Raw genomic sequence first — 24,657 nt, 5'->3', positions numbered from 1 at the left:
AAAGTTGCACCTGTCCCCACGCTTCTAAATCTCTCTTAATTCCATTCCACATTGGTGTATAATTATCTTGAAATAAATTTATATTCTTTGTTGTTGTTGTTGTTGTTTAGTCGTTCAGTCGTGTCCGACTCTTCGTGACCCCATGGACCAGAGAACGCCAGGCACTCAAATTCCCAAATATTTCACTTTCTTTACTACTTCTCGCTTTCAGGCCAAGGGAGCCGGAGTTTTCCAGGTCATGAGGACAGCATGACTGACGGACGCCAGAGTGCACAGAAACACTGTTTACCTTCCTGCCGCAGCAGCACCTATTTATCTCCTTGCATTGACGTGCTTTCAAACTGCTGGGTTGGCAGGAGCTGGGACTGAACAACGGGAACTCACCCCATCGCAGGGATTCAAATCGCTGACCTTCTGATCAGCAAACCCAAGAGGCTCCATGGTTAAGACCACAGCACCACCCGGCACCTTCCCCACCCCAAATGTTAAAAATGTGGCACTTACTGTAACAACTTCATTGTGAGTACCAGCACCTTTTTATCTTTTTTAAAAAGCACTGCCAAGAACTATAATGAAATGGGGGTGTATTGGGGGAAGGATAGTACCTCTCATGGGATATGTTATGCCTTTTGTCCACCTTTGGTCCCCACCCTGCACTCAGCTCTCAACTGGGGCTCCTAGAAGCTGTCAGCATGTGACAGCGGCCACACCCCACAAACAGCTTCAACTGGCCAGCTAAGCCTGGTAGCCAAGGAGTCTTAAACTCTCATTGAGTTATGGACCTCTCCTGCATGTGAAGACAGGCTCCAGTGGATTGAGTAGACAAGAGTGGGTCCAACGGTCAAGAAGGCAGTTTCTGCACATGCTATAGGGGGAAGTGAGGGGCCGATGGGCTCATCCACCTGGGAAAGTAGCCCATCTAGGAGAATTCTGATCCTAAACCTCCACTGCCTTGTGGAATATATTCGGGAGAAGAAAAGGCTATGGAGTAAACCCCACACAAATCCAGAGCAGAGTCCCTAAGGCATTTGACTGGCACCCTGCATTCCTCCTGCAGCCAAGCTGGTGGCAAAGGGATTGCTCTGCTTTCCTTTGGACCACATCAGTGAGGCCAAGATGGGGTCTTGTCATCTGGGCACCTCAGGAACGCCCTCCATACACACTGCCAGGGAGGTCACTTCAGTGCTGCTAACGCAGGAAAAACAAGGTTTGACTTCACCCCCTGGAGGCAGACTTCATTGTCTCCCGAGACAGACGGATGCCAACAACAAGAATGAAATCCAGACAGTAAGGTGAGTGGGAGGCTCATTAATGAAACAATGCCTGTGAACCTCTGTTCTCCACTGAAAACAGGTGCAACAATTTTTAAGCCCTCTCCTTTTTTTGCAGTAAACATTCCTCAGTCAATATTTGTTGTTATCAAGAACAGAATCAGCCTCCATGTGCCAAATGACGTCAGGTGCTAAGTGCTTCAAGTTCCTGAAGTCAAAGGCCTTGCTGTTGCTGGCATCTGTCTGTTTTGGGAGACAATGGAGGAATGCACCTTCTGGTCAAAACATTGGAGGGTTCAGCACCTACTGTGGCTATAGAGACCGACACAGGAGAGAAATGTTTTGTTGCAGCCGGGGCAGATGAAGGCGTCCGGTTGTGCTGGTGTAGGTGTATTATGGTGTTTCTTTTCTCTGTGCTCCTCCCAGTGGGCATTGCTCCGCTGGTCGCTACCATAGATGCATGACCTGACAGTCTGTCTCCAGACGCTGCAGTCGTCTGCAAGAGATTCCACATGGTGGGGTTGATTTTACTAGCTTTCCAGGGACAGAGCTACTATGAAACTAATGAAACTATGAAACTAATCTCAGAGGGGCCCCAGAAGTGACTTTAGTCCACGTTGCTTAAAAACATTGGCTCTAGTACAGTGGTACCTCGGGATGCAAACGGGATCCATTCCGGAGCCCCGTTCGCATCCTGAACAGAACGTAAGACACGACTGCGTGTCTGTGCGTGTGCAGGTTGCGTTTCGCTGCTTCTGCACATGCGCATGACATAATTTTGACCGTCTGCACATGCGCAAGTGGCGAAACCCGGAAGTAACACGCTCCGTTACTTCTGGGTCGCCACGAAGCACAACCCAAAAATACTTATCCTGAAGCGTATTTATCCCGAGGTATGACTGTAGATGCAATTTGAGTTGCACAACTCAAACTGATTTATTTTCTGTTGTATATATTTCAACAATCCCCAAGTTTGAGAGTCAGTAGCACAGATGTTGTGAAGCTTGTTGTGAACAATCCCATTGAAGAAGATAACAGTGGTTACCCAGACCTTGTTGCTGGTTGCAAAGGGGCCCCATAACAGTTCAAGCTTCAGGGCCCCAAAAATGTAGGTCCTCCACTGCAGCCTTCATGTCACGTTTGCAGGCATCTTTGTAAAGCAGAGCTGGTCTGCCAACAGGCCTGGTGCCTGAAGACAGGTCCCCATGGAGCTCTTCCTTGGGGATCCTTCCATCCTCCATTCCGTGTACATGACTAAGACAGCATAGACGTCACTGAGACAGGAGTGTGAACATGTTGGGAATGTGGACTTGGGGGAGAACACCATTGTTTGAGACTCGGTTATGCCATGTGATGCCCAAAATTTTCACAGGGTGCCACTGAAATGTGAAAACCCAAAGTCTGTGACTGGATCTCGTTCATGCGACCAATACCAAAGCGGTCTATGCAGTTGTCCCATGTATGATAGTCCTTGCCAACTCTGGCCTTGAAATCTTCCAGCAGGAATAGGTGTTCCCAGTCTGAGATCATCCTGACAGTCTGGTCTAGTTCCTCGTAGAACTGGTCCTTGGACTGCACATTAGAGCTCGTTGCGGAAGTGAAAATCCTCAAAATGTTAACTAGACTAGAGGTGGTTGAGAGGTGGAGGAAAAGTAAGCATTCTGAGCCTTCAGTCGGCAGTTCAGAAGAGAGTTCCTCACTGTGAAGCCTACACTGTGGATACATGGTTCTTCTGGATGGCCTCCTTGCCAGAAAAAGGTGTAGCTCTTCTCTCAGAGGCAGCCATTTGAAGTGAGTGCAGCCTCCTGTAGAGTGACAAAGTCAATGTTGACAGATTTCAGCTCACGGTCAATGGTGGTCATCTTCTATGAGTCGTTGACCTGCAGCAAGTTAGTGGACAAGCCAGGAAACATGGTCCTGACATTCCAGCTTGTTAGTTGCAAGAAGGTTTTTTTCTTTTCTTTTTTGTTCAGTGCAGAAGTTTAGTCCGCTTGCAGAGTGATACTCTGATCTCCAGGCACCCATTGAAGCAGGCAGACAGTGGCAGGTCAGCAGTTTATTGACCAGAAGCTTCCTGGCTTATGGTGGGCAGTAGTTGACTAGTGAGACAACAGTGTGATGAGGCAACAGTGCGATACAGCAGCAAAAAAAGCTAATGCTATCCTAGGCTGCATCAACAAAAGTCTAGTGTCCAGATCAAGGGAAGTATGGTAATAGTCCCACTCTGTTCTGTCTTGGTCAGGCCACACCTTGAATACTATGTCCAATTCTGGGCACCACAATTTAGGCAGGATGTTGGCAAGCTGGAAGGTGTGCAGAGGAGGGCAACCAAGCTGATCAAGAATCTAGAAACCAAGCTTTATGAGGAACACTTGAAGGAGCTGGGTATGTTTAGCCGGGAAGAGAGGCAACTGAGAGGAGATATGATTTTTGTTGTTTAGTCGTTCAGTCGTGTCCGATTCTTCGTGACCCCATGGACCAGAGCACGCCAGGCACTCCTGTCTTCCACTGCCACCCGCAGTTTGGTCAGACTCATGTTTGTAGCTTCAAGAACACTGTCTAACCATCTCGTCCTCTGTCGTCCCCTTCTCCTTGTGCCCTCCATCTTTCCCAACATCAGGGTCTTTTCCAGGGAGTCTTCTCTTCTCATGAGGTGGCCAAAGCTTCAGAATCTGTCCTTCCAGTGATCACTCAGGGCTGATTTCCTTAAGAATGGATACGTTTGATCTTCTTGCAGTCCATGGGACTCTCAAGAGTCTCCTCCAGCACCATAATTCAAAAGCGTCAATTCTTCGGTGATCAGCCTTCTTTATGGTCCAGCTCTCACTTCCATCCTAAGGAGATATGATAGCCATCTTCAAATATCTCAAGGGCCGTTACATGGAAGAGGGAGCAAGCTTCTTTTCTCCTGCTCTGGAGACTCGAGGACTCGAGGCAATGGCTTCAAGTTACAAGAAAGGAGATTCTGACTAAACACCAGGAAGAACTTTCTGACAGCAAGAGCTGTTTGACAGTAGAACGGACTCCCTTGAGAGGTTGTGGACTCTCCTTCCCTTTTTAAGCAGATGCTGGATGGTCATCTGCCATGGATGCTTTTGTTGAAATTCCTGCATTGCAGGGGTTGGACTAGATGACCCTTGGGGTCCCTTCCAGCTCTTAAGATTCTATTATTCTATGAGACACAATGATCTCTCCTACCAGTGAAGGCTACCTATATCGTTTGTAGCTTACTCCAATCAGGTTGAGCTTAGAGCTCATAACCACTGTCTTTTGTGTTGTTTTTGCTTCGTTAGCAGCACTGAGGTGACCCCTCAGGGGCACAAGCTTGGGCAGTGTGTAAGGAGGTCCTGGGCTGACCAGATGGCAAGACCCCTCCCTCTCGGCCTCACTGATATGGTCCAAAGGAAAGCAGAGCAAGAGGTTTGGCACCAGCTTGGCTGCAGGAGTTACCAGAAAGTGACGTGCAAGGCGCCATTCAACCGCCTTAGGGTTTACTCCATAGCCTTTATTTCTCCTGAAGATGTCTCACAAGGCAGTGAGTATGGATTGTTCCTCAGGGTTTACTGCCAAAGCTGGGGTTTATGGGGTGTTAAGGGAAGAGTATTGGCTCTGGTGGGGGACACACTGAGTTCCTTCTGGGGTAGTTTGTTCACCTTTGGTCCCCACCAGACAGAATATAAAACCCCAGCTTTTGCTTATGAGTCATTACAGGACTCACGCAGACCAAAAGTTCTGAGCACGTTGAGTCACAACACCTCCTGGGAGCCCATTGACGGCTATCTCCTTTCGCTGTAAACCTCTGCCACCCTTCCCTTATCATCTGTAAATTGTAAAGCATCAGAATCCTTCTAGAAGTGTTAAGCCAGCACATGGTCACTGGAATATCGCTCCTTCCTCCCTGCCAATTACTAATCACATAGTTTCTGGCTGTTGCTAGCCCAGCCCAGAAGATATAATAATCTCTCTTCCCCTGCAGGATAAGAAGCCTTTTTAAAAGTCATTTTGCAAACATTTTAGACAAACACTTCCTAATTGGCACCACATAAAACTTCTTAACCCTCTGATCACAGCCAGGAATATAAGAGTTGTTGTTGTTTTGTTTCTGGTTTAATTTTTAAGCCCACAGCTGGTATAAAGGATTATGTTTTTTATCTTGCCAACTGAGAAACTTTTGACACTCAAGAAATCTCAGCTGTCTGCCCAGGAACTTTCTTTCTCCTCCTTTCCTTTCTCCTCCTTTCTCTCTTTCTCTTTTGTTGCTTCCAACACGCAGAGCCCTGCCTGGAGGAATAAGGGAAGCTATTAAACCTTACTTCTTTCTGTCTCTTACCTGGCAAGTCCACCAGCTAGCAAGACCCTCCTTCCCCTATCCTCTGATTTCAGGCCAGTCAGGTCCCTCTTTCCTGGAGAGACTAGCGCTCTTCCTTTTGCTATGCTCATTTCTTCATCCTTGTTGTCTTGCCCCAAAATGTCAGATCCCTCTTTCCTTAGTATCCATACCCCCTCCCTTAAAAAAAAAACAAAAAAAACAGGCCGTTGCTGCTCTCAGCCATTGCTGCAAAATTATTATTATTATTATTATTATTATTATTATTATTATTATTATTTATACCCCGCCCATCTGGCTGAGTTTCCCCAGCCACTCTGGGCGGCTTTCAATCGAGTGTTACAAACAATACAGCTTTAAATATTAAAAACTTCCCTAAAAAAGGCTGCATTCAGATGTCTTTTAAAGATAAGATAGCTACTTATTTCCTTCACATCTGAAGGGAGGGCGTTCCACAGGGCGGGCGCCACGACCGAGAACGCCCTCTGTCTAGTTCCCTGTAACCTCACTTCTCACAATGAGGGAACCGCCAGAAGGCCCTCAGAGCTGGACCTCAGTGTCTGGGCTGAACGATGGGGGTGGAGACGCTCCTTCAGGTAAACAGGACCGAGGCCGTTTAGGGCTTTAAAGGTCAGCACCAACACTTTGAATTGGGCTCGGAAACGTACTGGGAGCCAATGCAGATCTCTCAGGACTGGTCTTATGTGGTCCTGGCGGCCACTCCCAATCACCAGTCTAGCTGCCGTATTCTGGATTAATTGCAGTTTCCGGGTCACCTTCAAAGGTAGCCCCACGTAGAGCGCATTGCAGTAGTCCAAGCAGGAGATAACTAGAGCAAGCACCACTCTGGTGACACAGTCTGCAGGCAGGTAGGGTCTCAGCCTGCGTACCAGAAGGAGCTGGTACAGCCGCCCTGGACACAGAATTAACCTACGCCTCCATGGACAGCTGTGAGTCCAAAATGACTCCCAGGCTGTGCACCTAGTCCTTCAAGGGCACAGTTACCCCATTCAGGACCAGGGAGTCCCTCATACCTGCCCGCCCCCTGTCCCCCCAAAACAGTACTTCTGTCTTAACAAGATTCAACCTCAATCTGTTGGCCGCCATCCATCCTCCAACTCCCTCCAGACACTCACACAGGACCTTCACTGCCTTCACGGGTTCTGATTTAAAAGAGAGGTTGAGCTGGGTGTCATCTGCATACTGATGAACACCCAGCCCAAAACCCCTGATGATCTCTCCCAGCGGCTTCATATAGATATTAAAAAGCATGGGGGGAGAGGACAGAACCCTGAGGCACCCCACAAGTGAGAGCCCAGGGGTCTGAACACTTATCCCCCAACACCACTTTCTGGACACGGCCCAGGAGGAAGGAGCAGAACCACCGTATAACAGCTCCCAGCCCCTCAAGACGGTCCAGAAGGATGTTATGGTTGATGGTGTCAAAGGCCGCTGAGAGATCCAGCAGAACTAGGAAACAGCTCTCACCTTTGTCCCTAGCCCATCGGAGATCATCAACCAGCCTGACCAAGGCAGTTTCAGTCCCATGATGAATCTTGATTGGAAGGGATCCAAATGGTCCGCATCCTCCGGGCATGCCTGGAGTTGTTCAGCAACCAATCGCTCTATCACCTTGCCCAAGAATGGAAGATTTGAGACTGGGCGATAGTTGGCCATACTGGCCGGGTCTAAAGATGTTTTTTAAGAAGCGCTTTAATGACCGCCTCTTTCATTGTGCCTGGGAAGGCTCCCTCACAGAGAGAAGCATTCACCACCCCGTGAAGCCCATTGCCCAGCCCTTCCCGGCTAGCTTTTATAAGCCAGGATGGGCAAGGATCAAGGAGACAGGTGCCAGCTTTCTTCTGAGATTTTTATCTACAAACTTCCTCGACCACTAAATCTCTACCCAAACTCCCTTCCCCACAACAACCACCCAAGCAACACCTTCACCCCAGGTCCCTTCCTTCAACCAACACCCCCTCTTTCCCTGACCACATTCTAGTTTTTATTCTCAAACATGCTCTTAGGAATCAGTCTCACATTGCTTTAAAACCCTTTAAAACTTAGCTGGTTGTTTTATGAAGGTCTGTAAACGTGCTAATTCCCTCTTGATGTAATATATGTACTTTTGATTTATCTATTGTCTGTGTCAACCAGCAGTGGAGGAAGCCTCTGGGGCTCCTGGGGCAGCATGTCCAGGGACAGGGGCGAGCCCCCCATAGGGGCAGGGCGCACCTCGGGGCCTCCGGAGTCTGCCTCCCTCCTCCCACTCAGCCGCGGGGGGGGGGGAGGCAGCGGGCGGCGCGGAGCCCTGCATGTGCCCAAGCCACCGTGTCTCTCCCAGGCATGCTGAAGGCCCTGCGGTGAGTGTCGCCCCGCATTTTGTCACCCCCCTCAGTGGTAATACCTGGGGCAGCCCGCACCCACCACACACCCCTACCTTGGCCCCTGCCTGGAGTGGTCCAGGCTTCAATGTCAAAAGAACCACCCCTCCAAAAAAGGCATCTAAATTGCATGTAAGAACTGCACACAGAGATGCTCAATAATGGACCCAACATAGGCTGAATCTAGAAACATCATAGAAGCGTTTCGGTTAAATGCATTGTAAAATTTGTAAGAGAAATTGGGTTGGCAAAAACAGGATTCCACAGCATGTTGTAAACAAAATCTGCCCTTATAGAGGTTTTTTTTTAGGTTCTCCATTGGTAGGAGAAAATAACAGAGGCCAACCAGATAATATTGAGAAGCAAAGCAGCTAGTAAGCCTGATCTTTATTCAACTGGGTGCTCACCCCCCCCCCATGCAGGAGGGAGGAGGAACCCCAAACATTGATGTGCAAGCGCTCATATAGATTTTGAAATTGCCACCCTGTAGCTCAAGACCACCCCCCAATACATCATACATACATCACTGAAGGGCAGTCGACAGCAGAAATCCTGTCTGCCAGATACCTGATAATGGTCGCTGATTGCATTTACATCGGCAGTCTGGTCATTCTTTTGTGATGGTAAATACTCAGTTCCTGAATCCAGGTCACAGGCTCACCCTATTCGTACACAGATACACCCTTAAGACAGGATTTGTGATCAAAGAGACAACGGGAGGTTTTCCCCTTTCCTTCCCCCTTGCAGAGAAATGTTTGAGGTCAATTTGGGAGAGTAAAAATGGCTTCAGGATTGTTCTCCAGTTCTGTCTCAGGCACATGGTTTATATACTTACGTGTTCGCTTGGTACATTTATGAACATTTATTATATATATAAGACCTTAAAAAAAATTATTACAGTGTCATCTGGTGTCACAGTGTATACATATAAATACATAATACATATAAATACATAACACATATAAAGTGTTGCCAATGTAGTTAAGTCCTAGTTTAACCTCTATGTGAGCTTTGTGAAGGCCCATCGTCGTAAAAATTGCCTGCAGATAAATTGGAACAGATGCTCAGTAACAGACAGGACAAAGTGTAACCTACATGTAATATCTGGGAATGCATATCAGGATGAAGGCTCAATAAGCCGGGTCTCTGAAGGCACCCTTTGAATAACTGCAGCAAGGAGTGAAGGGAGATTGGCTACAGGGTGGTGATGGGGTGGGGTGCAAGGTGAATAAGCTGCCTTCTCCCCTTTTTGCTTAAACTGCAAGTTCCCCTTTTTCTCTCTGCACCCTGAATAGAAACTGCATCTTCTGTCTTTTCCCAGCATAGCACCCATCTCTGGGCCTCTTGCTTCATTCTCCCTTGGCACACAACAGCAAGAATGAGAAGGCCTTCAGAGAAAGACCAGGAGTCTTCAGAGAAAGAGCAACAGTAAGTCAAGGTAAATCAGGAATAGGTCACACCTACCTGATATGGACAGCAGGCAAAGCTAGAAATGCAACTTTGCTTAGGGTTACCCATTGTCATGGCATTTTGCATGTGCAGATGGGAGCATGTATTTATTAACCAATGAAAATGGACACATGTGTTGCTCACATTTCAAGTAGCCAATGCATGTTCAATACATGTTGTGTTTCATGTGAAAACCATATAAATCTCAGCCTCATGCCTTAGATGGCAAACAGACTTCTGGTGTCAATCTTCTGTGCCTTTCTTGCTGCAGCTTGAAATAAACTTTTTACTATGTTTCTACCCCTGGAAGTGATTATTGGCTGTTGGATCACCCCAGGAACAGGGGCATGTGCCCCAAACCACTTCAGTGCTGGTGTGTGCATTCTGCCATTTTTATTTTTTTGAAAATATACTTTATTGAAATTCATATATAACATAAATAATGTGCACAACTGTCGCAGGAACGCCCCCCCCCCAATCATTCAGTTTGTACAAACTTCACACACACACACACACACACACACACACACACTACATACGCTACACTTCTGTTATAAATGATAGAAAATCAACCATACATTGGATCTGCACCGTTCCACTTTTATTTTACTCCATGAAGGAAGGACTACAAAATGGGGAAGGTTTGATACAGGCCAGCCATAATCCCTTGAGCATACCAGCACATACACAGGAGGCCCTGCCCAGTTGCTATGCCAACCCTGATGGTCCAAGCAGAAGACCATCAAGGTCACAAAGAACTTGCATATAGGAGTAAGATACTCAGGTTACCTCCACAACTCCTCCCTCAACCCCTCCTTTTTGTGATGTAGTTGTGATGTAGTCTTAGGGGTGTAGTTTGGGGAATTAGTAACTAATAAAAGGTGGGGTCTTATTTTGTTCTGGACTTCCATTTTGCTTAATCTTGTTGTGGGTGGGAGTCCTGTCGCGACAGTATTCAATAAAGGCCAAGCCCACAGGCTGCTGTTTTGCTCCAAGTTATCCTGGTTGGTGTCTTTGTTTTTGTCCAAGGGAGCCCTCAGATTTCTCTGTTAACACATCCTTGAATGAACAAAAATATAAACAGAACCGTATAAACAAAAACCACATACAAAGAGTCTCTCTTTTTTTTAAAAAAAATAAATCTTTTTACTAACATAAATTAAAATAAAGGAGAATAGCGCATTCTGCCATTGTGCTGCAGAGGTTTGGTCATTATTTCAAACCACTACAATAAAGTTCAGATAGAATAAACACCTTAGTTCAGGAAGGCACAAGAGGATGTAAAGTCTGGTTAATGAGTAGAGTCATGGAAGCTATAAAAGACAAGAAAGCTTTATTTGGGAAGTAGAAGGATTGCTCAGACTAGGAAAACAAATCTTGTCAAAACAAATCTTAGGTTGATAGTGAAGCATGTGGAGAAAAGAATTCCTCAGCAGATTGTTAAAAACATTAAAAACAAGCAACAAATGTGTCATTTAAATACATTGTGAGCAGGAGAGCGCCCAAGGAACTGGTCCAGACTGTGAGGTGACAAAGGTGTGACATGATTGGCACCCACAGGAGGCTGCCTTTACGCACACTCAGATCCTTTGTCAATTGAGTTCAGTGTCACCAGCAGTGACTCTATGGGATTTCAGGCAAGGAGTATATTCTGGCCCTACCTGAAGATGTTGGGGATTGAACCAAGGCACTGCTGCAAAGCACATGTTGTTCTACTTCTAAGCTATGGCTAAGGAGATGGCAATGAAGTTGGGTGAATTCTTCACTGCAGATAGCTGTGCCTGAACCACTTTTTCAGGGAGGTCTTATCATTTTTAAGCAAATGAAAGAGGTGACAAAATGTGACATTTTAGGGCAAACTGGTTCATGGATTTTTTTTTAAAGGTTACTTTGCCCAGATGGCATAAACCTGGGCAAGAGCTTTGTGAAAGAATCCAGATGTGAAATTACTGATTTTTAACAAAAAATATATATGCAACTCTCCACTAAAATCTGACAGTGCATTGAGACTGGAACATAAGCAACACAGATATTTCAAGGAAAGGGTCATAACTCAGTGCTAAAGTATCTTCTTTGCAAACAGAAGGTCCCAGGTTCAACTTCCCACACTGGAATCTCCAGGGAGAGCTGAGAATGTCTTCTGCCTGAAACCCTGGATAGCTGCTGCCAATCAGTGCAGGCAATACCGAAGGACCCAATATGCTTGACTCTGCAAAGGCAGCTTCCTGAATGCCTAAGTGCCATGGGCCCTTTTAGCCCTCATTAGGAGACTTCAAGTCTTGCTTGGCTTTGTCTACCAGCACCCTCGGCAGCCCCCAGTAGGTGCTATCCTGCCCAGCCGTCACCTGGCACCTGTCCATTGCACGAGGGCCATCCGGCCCATTTGGGTGGCTGTTTTAACTTTCTCCCAGTTCTTGGGTGAGTACAGGGTGAGCTGTACTTGTTACTAAAGGCGATAAGTACTTTGGCACCCCGCCTGCCCTGCCCTTCCTTAACTGAGGCAGGGAGGGACAAATAAAATCATTGCCTTCTATGACACCAAAGCGTTGCAGAGAGGGCACTGCCCAAGAAAGGCATAGTTAGACACAGGATCCACCCCGCGAGGCGGCACCAGTTCTGTGCCCATCAAAGCTAGAGGACAGTGCAGAAGAAACCGGGAACCTTTTTCTGGCAAGTTTTTTTTCTACCTCTTTAGGGGAGGGAGGGATCCTCCCACTCAGCTGTCAACAGCTGCCCACAAGGAGTAGTTACGGCCACCAACATGGATGGCTTTAAAAGAGGACTGGAGAAATGCATGTAGGGCGAGGTTATTGATAGCTGCTAGCCACAATGTCTAGGGTCTGCCTCCACTGTCAGAGGCAGATGCCTCTGAAAACAAGGTCTTGGAATTGCAATTGTATTGAGGAGCTATGAAGCTCAGGTCCAGAATCTGATTGGCTGCTGTGAGAACAGGGCGGCTGGACTAAATGGGCCACTGGCCTGATCCAGCAGCCAGGCTCTTTGTATGTCCTAGCTGCTTTTCCTATGCCTGCCTTTGCTATAGGTGCTCAGAGTCACTGCCACGGTCACACCACAAACTTGATTGGGCCTTTTGCGCAATAAGGATTGATGTTCCTCTCTCTGTTGTCCTCAACCAGCCGACCACCTCGCAGGTGAAATGGGTTGTGGGCCAGGTTGTGAGGCTGGGGCCGCTTCCACGTTGCTTATGGAGGCACAAGCTGCCTTTGACAATGCAAAATACTCCATGCAGAAGCATAGCCAGCTGGTTTCTTAGAACGAGACCTGTTGGCACTTAAGCCTGACTGGAAACCAGCTCCTCCGAGACAGGAGTTCAGCCTCTCCACCTACTGTGGAGGAAAAGGAAAGAGGCACTCTGCACATGCTCAGGAGACAGTATTAAAATGTTATGTCTCTGGAATTGATCCCTGACATCCAGAGCAGGTTCTGGGGTAAATTTCAAGCCCTGAGGAAGGTTACTGGCCAGCTATCGCAATGGGCAATGATTTTGCCATCATCTCTGGTGTCTGTGTTGAAGCACACTTGATCCAGCTGTGCCCAGACAGTGAGCCTAGTGCAACGGTATTGCTTGCTTTGCCTTCTCCGGGTCTTGTGACCTTTGGGCTGTTTCAACAGCTGTTAGCGGAACCTTGGAGTGGGGCGTCTTAGTACACGTGAGTTAATGTTTACATACAGGATTGGCTTTTGCAAGAGTTTGAAAGGCTTGTGGGGGCACAGTATTTGGTTTGTGGCGTTCACAGCTAATTGCAAAAACTGCTTCTAGGGTGTATGGACACGGGGTGGGTTGGAGGAATTAACCCAGGAGTCCATCTTCCTGTTTTGAAGCAGGTGCTGCCAACTCAGAGAGGTGTGGGCACATAGTGCTCTGTTCACAGCTGGCATCTTCTGGGTCCTGCATGGTGGAAAGGGAGCATTTGGCCATGAAACTCTGCCGCTGCTGCTGCCACCCCTGTGTCTGGCAGAGTCAGGTGGGGAGCATCTGCCCAAGGCATCTGACCCAGATGAGTGGGCACTGCTCCTGCAGAAATCTCTGGGCTGAACTGGCAGTGCCAACCACACATCCTTATGCTATGTGCCTCTTGTGCTTTATATGGGCAGGAGGCGGCAAAGAAGAGGCGAAGTCAGGGTGGGTAAAAGAATCTCCCCTCCTTCCTTTGGTTTTCCCTAGATGGAAAGAGGGAGGGACGTGGGAGGGGCTGCCCCAAGGTATAAACAGCTCGGCTGGGGCAGCTGGGCTGAAGCTTTTTGCAGAAAGGTTATGCTGGTGACTGTCCTCTGATTGGCTACAGGTAAGTGTGCTGGCAAGGGGCGAGGCTGGCAGAGATCCTGTGGGGCTAGGCAATGCTTTGGTTTTGTCAGTGTGTGGAGTTCCTAGGAGTTTGTGCCTACAGACTTTAACATCCAGGATCTAAAAAACTATGTATGCATTGAAATGCAACTTTTTCTCAATTCGGATATAAGCTGGGGGTTTTTGGTGGGGGGGAGTGGAACACATCAAAATACAGTTATTTCATAAGCAATGGCTGGAACATTCGCAAAACAGCAGCGGGAACTTGCTTGATGCAGAGCAAATGGAAGACTGTAAACGTCCAAGTCCCAAAGTTGCATAGTCAAATCCAGACACCTGCAACCCAAATGCTCTTTCTCCCCCACCCTAACCTTTCGTTTGTTTTTCCACTACGTTTTCTGATTCATGCCATTTCGTATCAGAAATTTTCAGCGTTCAACAGAACTTCTCACATTTGAAGTTAGTGCCAGAAATTAAGCAACAGAGCTGGCTGTTGGATAAAGAGGAAATCCTCTCCTGTTCCAGCATAATGTTCCTTCTGCAGCACTGCAGAAATCAGTATTGGGTGTAAACTTTACAGCAAGCTGAGAAAGCCTCCTTTAGTGTGTGTCTGTGTTTAAAAGCCAAGTGCAAGTTTCTAGCCCTTATTGGGGCTTATGCGCTTTGGAGGCCGAGCAGTGATGGGAACTGGGCTGTGGAAGTTGAACATGACTATGCTTTGCAGTGGCAAGATGGTTATTTGTACAAGGATGCAAGGACATATATATTACCTTCTATGGAGCAATGGTTATTGAAATTAGTGGATTTGGCTGAGATGGCAAAGTTGATGTGCTTAATTAGAGGAAAATTAAGAGAAAATTTGTTGACATTTATGAATAATTGGAAACCCCTTAGGGACTTTGTGTGCAAAATAGAAAATGAGCTTGTGATATCTGGGTTTTAAGACTAAAAAAGATTTGTTTATGGAAAGCAGAAGAGTCAGAGGCTATTATGGAGCTAGGGATTTGCATAAGTCTAGAAAGTTAATAGACGGAGAATTGGATGTCTTTTCTTTTCCTTTTCTTTTTTTCCCTTTCTTTTTCTATATTTTCTTTCTTTTAGTTTATATGTTTAAAAAATGCTTGTTGTTTGGTGTTAATTTTGTATATTGCTTTTTTGTTCTTTTCTCAAGTTTTAATAAAAATGGTTTTAAAAAAGGAAAAGAACACCGCTGTGCGTTGCCTAGCTCCTGGCCTCTCTGCCTGGCGGTCTGTAGAGAGAAAATGATAAGAAAGAGTTAAGTGTGAATGTGAACTTCAAGATTCTGCTCTCTTGTCCTTGCGAAAATATGTTTTGTCCAGAAGTGCAATTCACAGAAATGCATGAAATGCATGCGTGAACTTAGGAAGCTGTCTTCCCCACCCCAAGAAATGCACACGTAACCTCCTGACTGCAACTGCTGAAATATTACCATGATGTTGAAGTGGCCAGTAAGCTCTGCCATGGTGTCAGCTGGCAACAGCAATGCCTGTGCTGCTTAGGGAATGTGAATGCCCTACCTGGAAGCTGTAACAAAAACAGGGGCATCCTCTGGGGCTGCCCCAAGGCTGCTTTAAGTTGGAGCAAGCTCCAATGGGATGTTGCTTGGGCAGCATTTAGTTTTGGATAAAATGTGCAGTTGTTGCTGCTGTTTGGAGGTTTCTTGTTATATTACTAGGCATTGCTTCAAAGTTTATTTAACAGGAGATGTTTGCTTGCTTGCCTTATTAACAATAGTACGACTGTTTAAATTGTGTTCTTTTTTTCTAACTATCCTTTCATTACCTTCAAATGTTACTCTATTTTGTTCTGTATGGTGTTATGCGCCACTTTGAGCATGTGTTTACCAAAGGAAAGCTGCATACAAATAAGCTCACAATTGATGAGGACGGTTCCATTTCCTATCCTGCAAGCAGTGGGTTAATGCTCCTTTGACGCAGAGCCCCACCCCCTCCAAAAGCACCCTTTGCTGGGCTCAGGCTCACTGCTGGATCTGTGCTCCCTTCTCTCTTGCAAACCCCTGTCCAGTCCTGGCTGTTCTTGTCCCTCTTCTGCCACTTCTGCCAGGCCCCACCCCCTGAAAAGAGCTCAGCCAAGGCTCATTGCCGTCAATGCTGACCTGTGGCGTCAAGCTCCCTACAGCCCACCCTGGTCCTCTCCCACTAGGTAAACTCTGCCAAGGGATGGCGATTGTTCTGGCTCACAGTGAGACAAATGGCTGCTATCTTGGTTTGCATGCCGCACCCAAACACATCTGCCCTGGTTTTGCCACCGCTGTTGCTGGTGTGGCCATTTGGGAACACAATAAGCTGCCTTATTCTGAGTCAGACCATTGGTCCACCTATCTGAGAACTGACTACACTCCCTGGCAACAGCTTTCTAGGATTTCAGGTAGGGGACATTCCCAATGCGACCTAGAGAAACTGGAGTTTGAACATGGGCCCTTCTGCATTCCAAACAGATGCTCTACCACTGAGCTGGGGCTCTTCCTTTCTATGGCAACATAGCAAACTATTTATTGGCACTACATTAGGAACATAAGAAGCTGTCTTCTGCCCCAGTACTGACTGGCAGTAGCTCTCCAGAATTTCAGACAGGGGATCTCCCCCAGATTGAACCTGGATTCTTATGTATGCAAAGCAGATGTTGAACCACTGAACTGTGTCCCTTTACATGCAGGGCATAGTCTTTTTGGTTGCAACTCCCAAATTCCAGAACTCTCACAGGAAATTTGCCTGGTCTGTTATTTCATTAAATCTTTTCCTTGGCTGCTAAAGACAGCAGAGGGATGGGGAATCTCTGTGCTTCAGACCCGGCCCACCCATGAGGCAGGATGAAGCAGCTGCCTCAGGTGGCAGAAGCGCAAGAGGCAGCACCCTGCCCACTCAGACGCTTCTGGTGTGTGGTGTTGCTGCTTGTCTTCCTCACATCTGAGGCACAGAAGACAGGTGGCAGAACGCCTTGCAGAACATCCTCACCGAGTTTCAGCAAGGCGGGGGGGGGGGGGGACGGACGTGTTCAGATGGTCGCAGAAATGGGTGAAGGCTGTTCCTGTTGTGCCTCCTCTTGTTCCTCAGACTCCAGCCAGTGTTCTCCATAGTCAGGAGTGAAGAGAGTTGTGGTTCAGTTGCACCTAAAGGAAAGGTAAAGGTACCCCTGCCCGTATGGGCCAGTCTTGACAGACTCTAGGGTTGTGCGCCCATCTCACTCAAGAGGCCGGGGGCCAGCGCTGTCCGGAGACACTTCCGGGTCACGTGGCCAGCGTGACGAAGCTGCTCTGGTGAGCCAGAGCCGCACACGGAAACGCCGTTTACCTTCCTGCTAGTAAGCGGTCCCTATTTATCTACTTGCACCTGGGAGTGCTTTCGAACTGCTAGGTTGGCAGGCGCTGGGACCGAACAACGGGAGCGCACCCCGCCGCAGGGATTCGAACCGCCGACCTTTCGATCAGCAAGCCCTAGGCGCTGAGGCTTTTACCCACAGCGCCACCCGCGTCCCATCTCAGTTGCACCTAGAGGGCTACAAATTCCCCATCTGTGCCTTCTCATTCGAGTAGGGGGCATCCTTTCCTTCGACCACCAACTAGTGCTGCCGTTTGATCATTTTCCCAGATCTGCTTTATGTGCTGTCCAGTATTTATTTTTCCATTGTCTAATTGCATTGTTTTATTGGGATGCATACCAACACCCAAAGTGAATGTTTTATAACAAAGAAATATTCCGACTAAACGTTCGTAAAAACTTTCTGACAGAAAGAGCTGTTCTTCGATGGAGCGGTCTCCCACGAGAGGTGGAGGACTCTCCTTCCTTGGAGGTTTTTAAAGAGAGGTTGGGTGGTCATCTGTCATGGATGCTTGAGCTGAGATTCCTGCATTGCAGGGGGTTGGACTAGATGACCCTTGGGTCCCTTCCAACTCCTAGATTCTATGATTCCATGAACTGCGCTGTGCTCTAAGGAGACTGTTTCCGTTGGTGGAAAATGCATTTTATTTTACTTTTTAACGTTCACTCCCATAGCCAACATGACTCACCTTTGGTTCTCAAGTGAGAGCCACTTCCTCTCCAAAGCTTTCTGGTGCCCTGAATAGGACCTTTGCTCCTTCCAGACCCATGGCCCCTTGTCCAGCTATGTTTGAACTGGTTTAATGGTTACCTTCCCACAGAAAAATCACTGTGCTATTGCTTCATTGCACCTCCACCCACCCGCCTTCACTGCAAGTACTGGATTGGGATCTGGGATCAAGTTGCCATCCAGTTGGGACAGTGCTCAGTCCTTCCAGCCCCCTTGTAGCATCGCATGGACTTTGGGAGCTGTCCTCGTCCACCATCCTTCCTACGGGTCTGCATTTGAAAGGTCTTAGCCCACAAATACTCCAGACACAGAATCCATTTGCTGCCTTGAGTTGCTTGATAAGTCCTTCATGCAGTGCCTGATTACCAATAGGCAGAGTAGGTGCTGGTCTATGGGCCCCACAACGGAGCAAAACAATATTGATTTGAACTTGAAAGAGCAAAAATGTACTAGGAGATAATTAGCAAGGCTCAACCCCCCCCACCCCGGATTTTGACTGCCTAGGGGCCTCCACAGGGTTTAATCCGGCACTGCCTCCATGCCCAGCCCCCAGCCCAGCACCTGCCAGCAGTTGCCCCAGTTTCTGTCCCTGTGATTTCCCCCCCTGCATTCACCCCTTCATGCATGTGGCAGGAATCTCTCTTGGACCGAGTTTATGCTCTGTGAGCTTATTCCACAGCAAAGCTCTTCTGCCCAGCAGTTACCTCCTGTGCTCTAGGCAGGCAGCTCTGTCTGTTGAGCTCATGAAGGGCAGTGAGTGTGTGGGCGGGTGTGTGAACGGGTGTGGTGTGTGGGTGTGTGGGTGTGTAGGGAAGGATGCACTGGAACAGGGTTCGGTTTCCTAACTCAAAGGACTGAAGGCATCATTGTGCTCTGCCAGGCTTGGCACCGGATTCCGGTACTGACTTTGCACCCCGGAAGGAGACGCAAATCACCATCCCTTTTCGTGGGACATGGTACAGCTGACGCCAAAAGGCGTCATGGCTGAGGCAGCTGGCGTGTTGAGCATCCTCCCTTCTGACCCCCGGGGGCAGCAACTAGCAGCCTTAACTCTTCCTTCTCCCACCCCACCCCCTTCCTCCAGGGCCATTGTAGTTCTTTCCAAGGCATGCCTGTGTGCACTGGCCTGAGAGCAGAGCGGCCGCCTCCAGTCAAACTCCTGGCTCCTTCTTCCACAAAGTTTAGCACCCCCAGCTTCTATCCTTTGATGTCCGGAGGGGAGAGGTCACTGTGTGGGGTCTCTGGCCCCTGGCAGAGCCTGGGACCAGGTGCTGGTGCTTGGTTAGAACGGCCTGGAATGCCGTACACAGACACTTTGTTTGGCAAGGGTGGGCGGAAGTCCGGGCGCTTGGTCTGAATTCTAAAGTGTGTTGTTTGGGGGCCGATAAAGGCCTCATTGTATGCAAAGCAGTTTATAAAGCAGCGTATGACTTCCCCGAGCTGGGCACAGTCTGCTGGGAGGCCTGACCCTGCAGAGGGAGCCTGCGGCTGCCTTGGGAAGGACCTGCGGCAAGGTAAAGTCCCGGCTGTGAAACCTCCCCCGACCCAGATCTTTGTAGAAGCAGGAATGACTTGGTGGGTAGAAGTCTAGATTAGGGCGGCGGTCCTCAGTGGTGGGATGGGAAGGACCTGTCTATTTTTCCAGAAGCAAGCAAAGGGCACAGGTTCAATCTAAAAAGTCGGTACCCCAACCCACTCTTCTGCAGCTCTCCTTCCCATTTTGAAGCGTCAATGGCTGTAGCATCAGAAGAAGTGCGTAATGGCAGCTGTTTCTAGACAAGACTTAAACCTAAATGGGTGTGAAGAGATGCCCAGAAGCTGGAAAAGCTCTTTCCCAGGAATTTTTAAAAAATCAAAATGCTTTGTTTATAGCTGTATTATTCCTTAACAATCCTTAACCTTGCAAGGTTGCTCACTACAGCAATCTCTGGATAACTGCTGAACGCCTGAGGTCCAGAGAGCCTAGTGTCCACCTAGTGAGTTTGGGGCTGTGGTGACTTCTGAACCCGGCCCTTGTTAGCTCACACGGAGTTTGCCTCTGGAGCAGCTGGGTGATCATTGTGGCTCTTGGGTGATACCAGCACCTCTTCACCTCCTGGAACTCATCCTGTCTCTGACAGAAAGAGAACCCCTTTTTTTGCTTGAAAGGCATTTGGGCATCTGCAGTGCTGCCACTTTTTCTGGCTGTAGGCTTGTTCAAACACAGGTACAACCTGCCTTTGCCATGTGTACAAATGTGTGCATGGATGAGCTTACCTGTGTTGTTTTGTGCAGCTCCACTGGTGTTCAGAGACTTTAATGCTCCATGTGAGTAACTGTTTGGCTTTACAGCTCAGCTGTTCGTATGCAGAGGCAGAAAAGGAAGCTGCCCTCTGTGGAGTCAGACCATTGGCCCATCCAGCTCAGTATTGTTGAAACTGACCGTCAGCAGCTGCCCAGCATTTCAGACAGGGCAGTCTTTCCAAGCCCTGCCTGGAGGTACCAAAAGCTGAAGTTGGAACCTACTGGATGCACACCAGGTGCTCTTCCTCTAAGCTATGGCTCTTAGAAAATCTGTGGCTCAGTGGGAGCGCATCCCCTTTGCATGCAAAAGGCCCCAAGTTCAACCTTTGATATCTCTAGGTGGACCATGGTCCAAAATCCCAGAGAGCTGCTGCCAGTCAGTGCAGGTGATACTGAGCTAGATGGACAAATGATCTGACTCCCTAAGCAGCGTTCACATTTACATTAATTAAACCCTCGTTGAATGTAATGTTTGACCAACGCTTCTGTCGCTCTCCAAACCATCATGTTGAAAGGCCCATTTTGGGCTGGCTTGCACTGTGACAGAACAGAAAGTGCTGTGGACATCAGGAAAGGAGATGCCATGCATCTCTGGTCCCACGCTATGCCTGGAAAACCTTCGTTGTTTGTTTTGCACCTCATCTTTGCAAGTAAGTGAGAGAGCCAGCAAGCAAGCAGCAAAGCTTTGCCCCCAATGGAATTCAGGACCTCCCCATCAAACGCTCTGCTCTGCTGCATGTCATGTGCCTCTCATAGGAACAGTGGGAGGTGGTCAGGGAAGCAGGGACGGAGGGAGGGAGAATAGACAGACATCATTAGGCTGTGCTGCTCCCTTGAGAAAAGATCCATGGCTACAAAGCAGGAGACTATGAAGACACACCTGTGGGTTTCAGAGCGAACGTTTTCATTTACTATCTAGAATTGGGACAGCCCTCAGCTTTCATACAGAGTGTGAACGGGGGGAAATGGACTGGCAGAAATTAAAGGCCCCATCTGGTTTTAGCTTGGGCTTTGCCCAGTGCCATGCTGGCAGTGGAGTAGGCTAGTCCCCTCAATGTTCCACTGGCGCCTCCTTCCCAAAGCCTGGGAAGCTTCTGCCCAGTTCAGGGAGGAAGGCACGATGCTTACATGTGACACCGCCCCCCCCCCCATCCCATTGCCCTTGCAAGCTGGCACCTCTGGCCCTAACTGTTCCCCTATGAACAGTTTGCCTTTCGCCCCATTCATGGCCACCATGCAGCCCCTGAAAGATTCTGCTGCCTTCCCAGGGAATGTAGCCCCCAACAAAAGCGGGCAGGGAAAGATCTCTCCAGCTGTTTTGGCCTGCAGTTCCCATCAGCCCTGCCCAGCATGGCCCAAGACTGGAGAGATCCAAGTTGGTGAAGACTGCCTTACAGCAGCAGCAGAAAGGGAGCCGCTGAAAGTGGTCTCCTCTGTGACTGCCTGTTGCCCAGAGAAGCCCCTCTGTTTAAAGACTTGAGCCTCCGTGTTCCTGTACAAGAAGTCTCAGCCAGAACTGGCATTGCCCCTGGTTCCCTTCTAGAACTGGATGTGTTGAAACAGTGTTGGAAATGTTGTGATGTGTCTGGGTTGCAACTTGGCATTCCCTTGGATGATCCTAGGGGTGGCATTCAGCTACGTTTTGGTCAGAGTAGACCTGTTTAAAATAATGGACCTCAGTCATGCTCATTCCTTCCAATGGGTCTATGCTGAGTAAAAATGGTTGAATAGCACCATTACCTTTTTCACACTTGTTTTGGATTGTGCAGGTCAGAGCAATTCCCACCAGACCCAAGTCCAGGTGCTTTCTTTTGAAAACAGGGATTGTGCAAACTGGGTGTCAGGCACTGCAGCTCCATCCATTGTTAAAATGTGGCTTTTTTTCGGCCACAGTACTTGCAGGTAAAAGCTGAACTAAAGGAGGCCCTAAAATAAAACAATAAAGGTGGGCACAGAAGCATTGACTCTTGATTTCAGAAGTCCGGCAACAGCACGGCTTTGGAGCAGTTGATACACGCCTGCCTTGCTTAGCAGAACGGAGGTAGGGAAATGGGCCTTTCTCTGAAAAATATTACTTAGGAGAATCTGCGATGGCTACACTCTCTGTCCTTCTGGCAGGTGCCGTAGCTCAGTAGGAAAGCTTTTCCCTTGTACACAGGAGGCCCCAGGTTCCATCCCCTGCATCTCCAAGTAGAGCTGGGAATATCCCCTTCCTAAAACCCTGCAGAGCTGCTACCAGCCTGTGTAGACAATACTGAACTAGATAGACCTCTGTGGCATAACTCGTGTTATGCATCCACCTGTATCCCTACCAGCAGCACGGTGGTGGTGGTTGTGGAGGAGGAGGAACCTGCACCTGCCTACATCCTGCTCTGACCCGGCTCTGCTGTTCCCTTGCAGGAGTGCGGAAGAATGAAGTGGGAAGGCTTCTATGCCCTGGTGATCGGTGTGAACCGCCACTCCACCGCCATTGGCCGCATCTGGCTCTCTGTGGTGTTCATCTTCCGCATCATGGTGCTGGTCGTGGCCGCGGAGAGCGTCTGGGGGGATGAGCAGTCGTCCTTCACCTGCAACACGCAGCAGCCTGGCTGCAAGAACGTCTGCTACGACTACTACTTCCCCATCTCCCACATCCGCCTGTGGGCCCTACAGCTCATCCTGGTGACCACGCCAGCCTTGCTGGTGGCCATGCATGTGGCATACCAGCAGCACCAGGAGAAGAAGCTCCTGGTCATGACGGGCCACGGAGACCCCAAGCACCTGGAGGAGGTGAAGAAGCACAAGATGCGCATCTCTGGGTCCCTGTGGTGGACATACATCTGCAGCGTGATCTTCCGCATCGTCTTTGAAGGCACCTTCATGTACATCTTCTACATGATCTACCCAGGGTACCAGATGATCCGCCTGGTCAAGTGCGACGTGTACCCCTGCCCCAACACGGTCGACTGCTTCATCTCGCGCCCTACCGAGAAGACCGTCTTCACCGTCTTCATGCTGGCCACCTCGGGCATCTGCATCATCCTCAACCTGACGGAGGTGGTGTTCCTGCTGGTGAGGGCCTGCGCCCGACGCGCATCCAAGAGCCACAACCCTTCGTCGAAGAAGGGCTCCTTCCTGGGCCACAAGCTCTCTGAGTACAAGCAGAACGAAATCAACCAGCTGCTGACGGAGCAGGACGGCTCCCTCAAAGACATTCTCCGGCGGAACTCAGGGATACAAGAGAAGAGTGACCGATGCTCAGCCTGCTAAGGGTCTCAGGACCGGAGGGCAGGGGTGTTCAAAACTTGGTTACAGCACAGCACGCCTGGTGGGGAGAGGGGGGGCCGCGGCTGTGGGCCTGCCAAGTCAGATCACCATCACTCTGTCAAGCCCTCACACTGGGCTCCCTCCGATTTGCCAGATGCCCCACCAGCCGTGGCCTTTTTCTCCCTACTGCTAGCCCACACAATGTCCTCCAGGCACAGTCCCTGTGGACAGGATGGCCTCTGATATCGAGAATCACACAATTTGCCCACTACAGATCCTCTGTTGAATATGCCTCTAGTTGTGATTAACTAGGCCTCAGCAGCCTAGGGATGATTGGGTAGGCACTAAGACTCCCCTGCTGGGCCCCATTCTGGGGGTCAAAATATTGCAGAATTGGGGGGCCTGTGTGCCTTTTCCTTGTCTGGCCAGGCCCTTTTCCCTTTTGCCCTCCCAACACCTCCTGCTCTTTATCACCCTAACCTACACCAGAAAGAAAGGAAAGCAAAAATAAAAGATGCTAAACCCAAATATTATATTATTTGACATGCTTTCTACATCCTGGAAGCACTTTGTATCCATACTGTGTAGTCCAGGGAAATTTGTGGCCCAGGATTCATCAGCAGGCGGGACAAGAGCTCACGCACATTGGTCTGCGTCTTTTGAATTCTCCCTGCTGTTTCTAGCCAGCACTTCACGCTGGTTTCCACCGCCCTGGCTAGTGCTTTGGAGGAAAAGGTTTGCAGCAGCAGCAGCAGCAGCAACTTATGCAGGCCAGGGGGGGCCACCTCTTTCCTGCCCCTTCCTTTCTGCATTGGGAGTGTTCCCGGGCCTTTTAAACACAACAGAGAAAAGGTAAAATGGCACTGCTTTCACTGCAACTACCTGATTTCCTAGCCAGGCAGAGGTTAAAGGATGGGGAGCCCTCCCACTGGGGGGAAAAAGCCAGCAACCCCCACCTCTGCATCATCACTGCTGCTCTCCTTTAGCCAGGGTTCAAAGAAGATTGGGGTGGGGGCAGAGAGGTGGGACATTCCCGGGCTATTTTCATCACCTGCTACACCTCATTTTGCCAAAGCAGTCACACAGTATTAAAGCTGGTTTTGCAATTCTTGACTCAAGAGTTGTTTTTCATCTGGGGGTTTGTCTGTTACAAATAGTAGTAGGTTGTAGGAACCACACACTCAGATTAAGCCCCTCCTGGCAACTGGGGCAATCCTTCCAACAGTTGTGCATGTCAGTATTTAAGAAGTTGGCATCCTAAGGCAGACTTCTTTGTCCAGCTAGGATTTTTCTCCGCTTCCT

At 48.8% G+C, this 24,657-nt stretch overlaps 1 protein-coding gene across 4 annotated transcripts; it reads left to right on the top strand.

Moving 5' to 3' along the window:
* Positions 1-336: 336 nt before the first annotated feature.
* On the top strand, positions 337-24,461 carry GJB1 (gap junction protein beta 1). 4 transcript variants are annotated; one of them, XM_083422525.1, is made up of 2 exons: positions 337-519; positions 22,510-24,461. In XM_083422525.1, the coding sequence occupies exon 2, from the start codon at positions 22,522-22,524 to the stop codon at positions 23,356-23,358; it is 837 nt and encodes a 278-aa protein (XP_083278651.1). In that variant the 5' UTR covers positions 337-519; positions 22,510-22,521; the 3' UTR covers positions 23,359-24,461. The 4 variants fall into 4 exon arrangements, with proteins under 4 accessions (XP_083278651.1, XP_083278649.1, XP_083278650.1 ...); XM_083422523.1 differs by lacking the exon at positions 337-519 and adding an exon at positions 13,631-13,738; XM_083422524.1 differs by lacking the exon at positions 337-519 and adding an exon at positions 16,077-16,146.
* The last annotated feature ends 196 nt before the right edge of the window (positions 24,462-24,657 follow it).

This window comes from Podarcis tiliguerta (assembly GCF_965153285.1).
Source record: "Podarcis tiliguerta genome assembly, chromosome: Z".
Taxonomy (NCBI): domain Eukaryota; kingdom Metazoa; phylum Chordata; class Lepidosauria; order Squamata; family Lacertidae; genus Podarcis; species Podarcis tiliguerta.
Note: the sequence above shows the minus strand (reverse complement) of the source record. Positions and strands in the feature narration are given on the sequence as shown.

Bases quoted from the DNA above. Each gene is read 5' to 3' on its own strand.
- GJB1 (XM_083422525.1), top strand. From the start codon at position 22,522: ATGAAGTGGGAAGGCTTCTATGCCCTGGTGATCGGTGTGAACCGCCAC.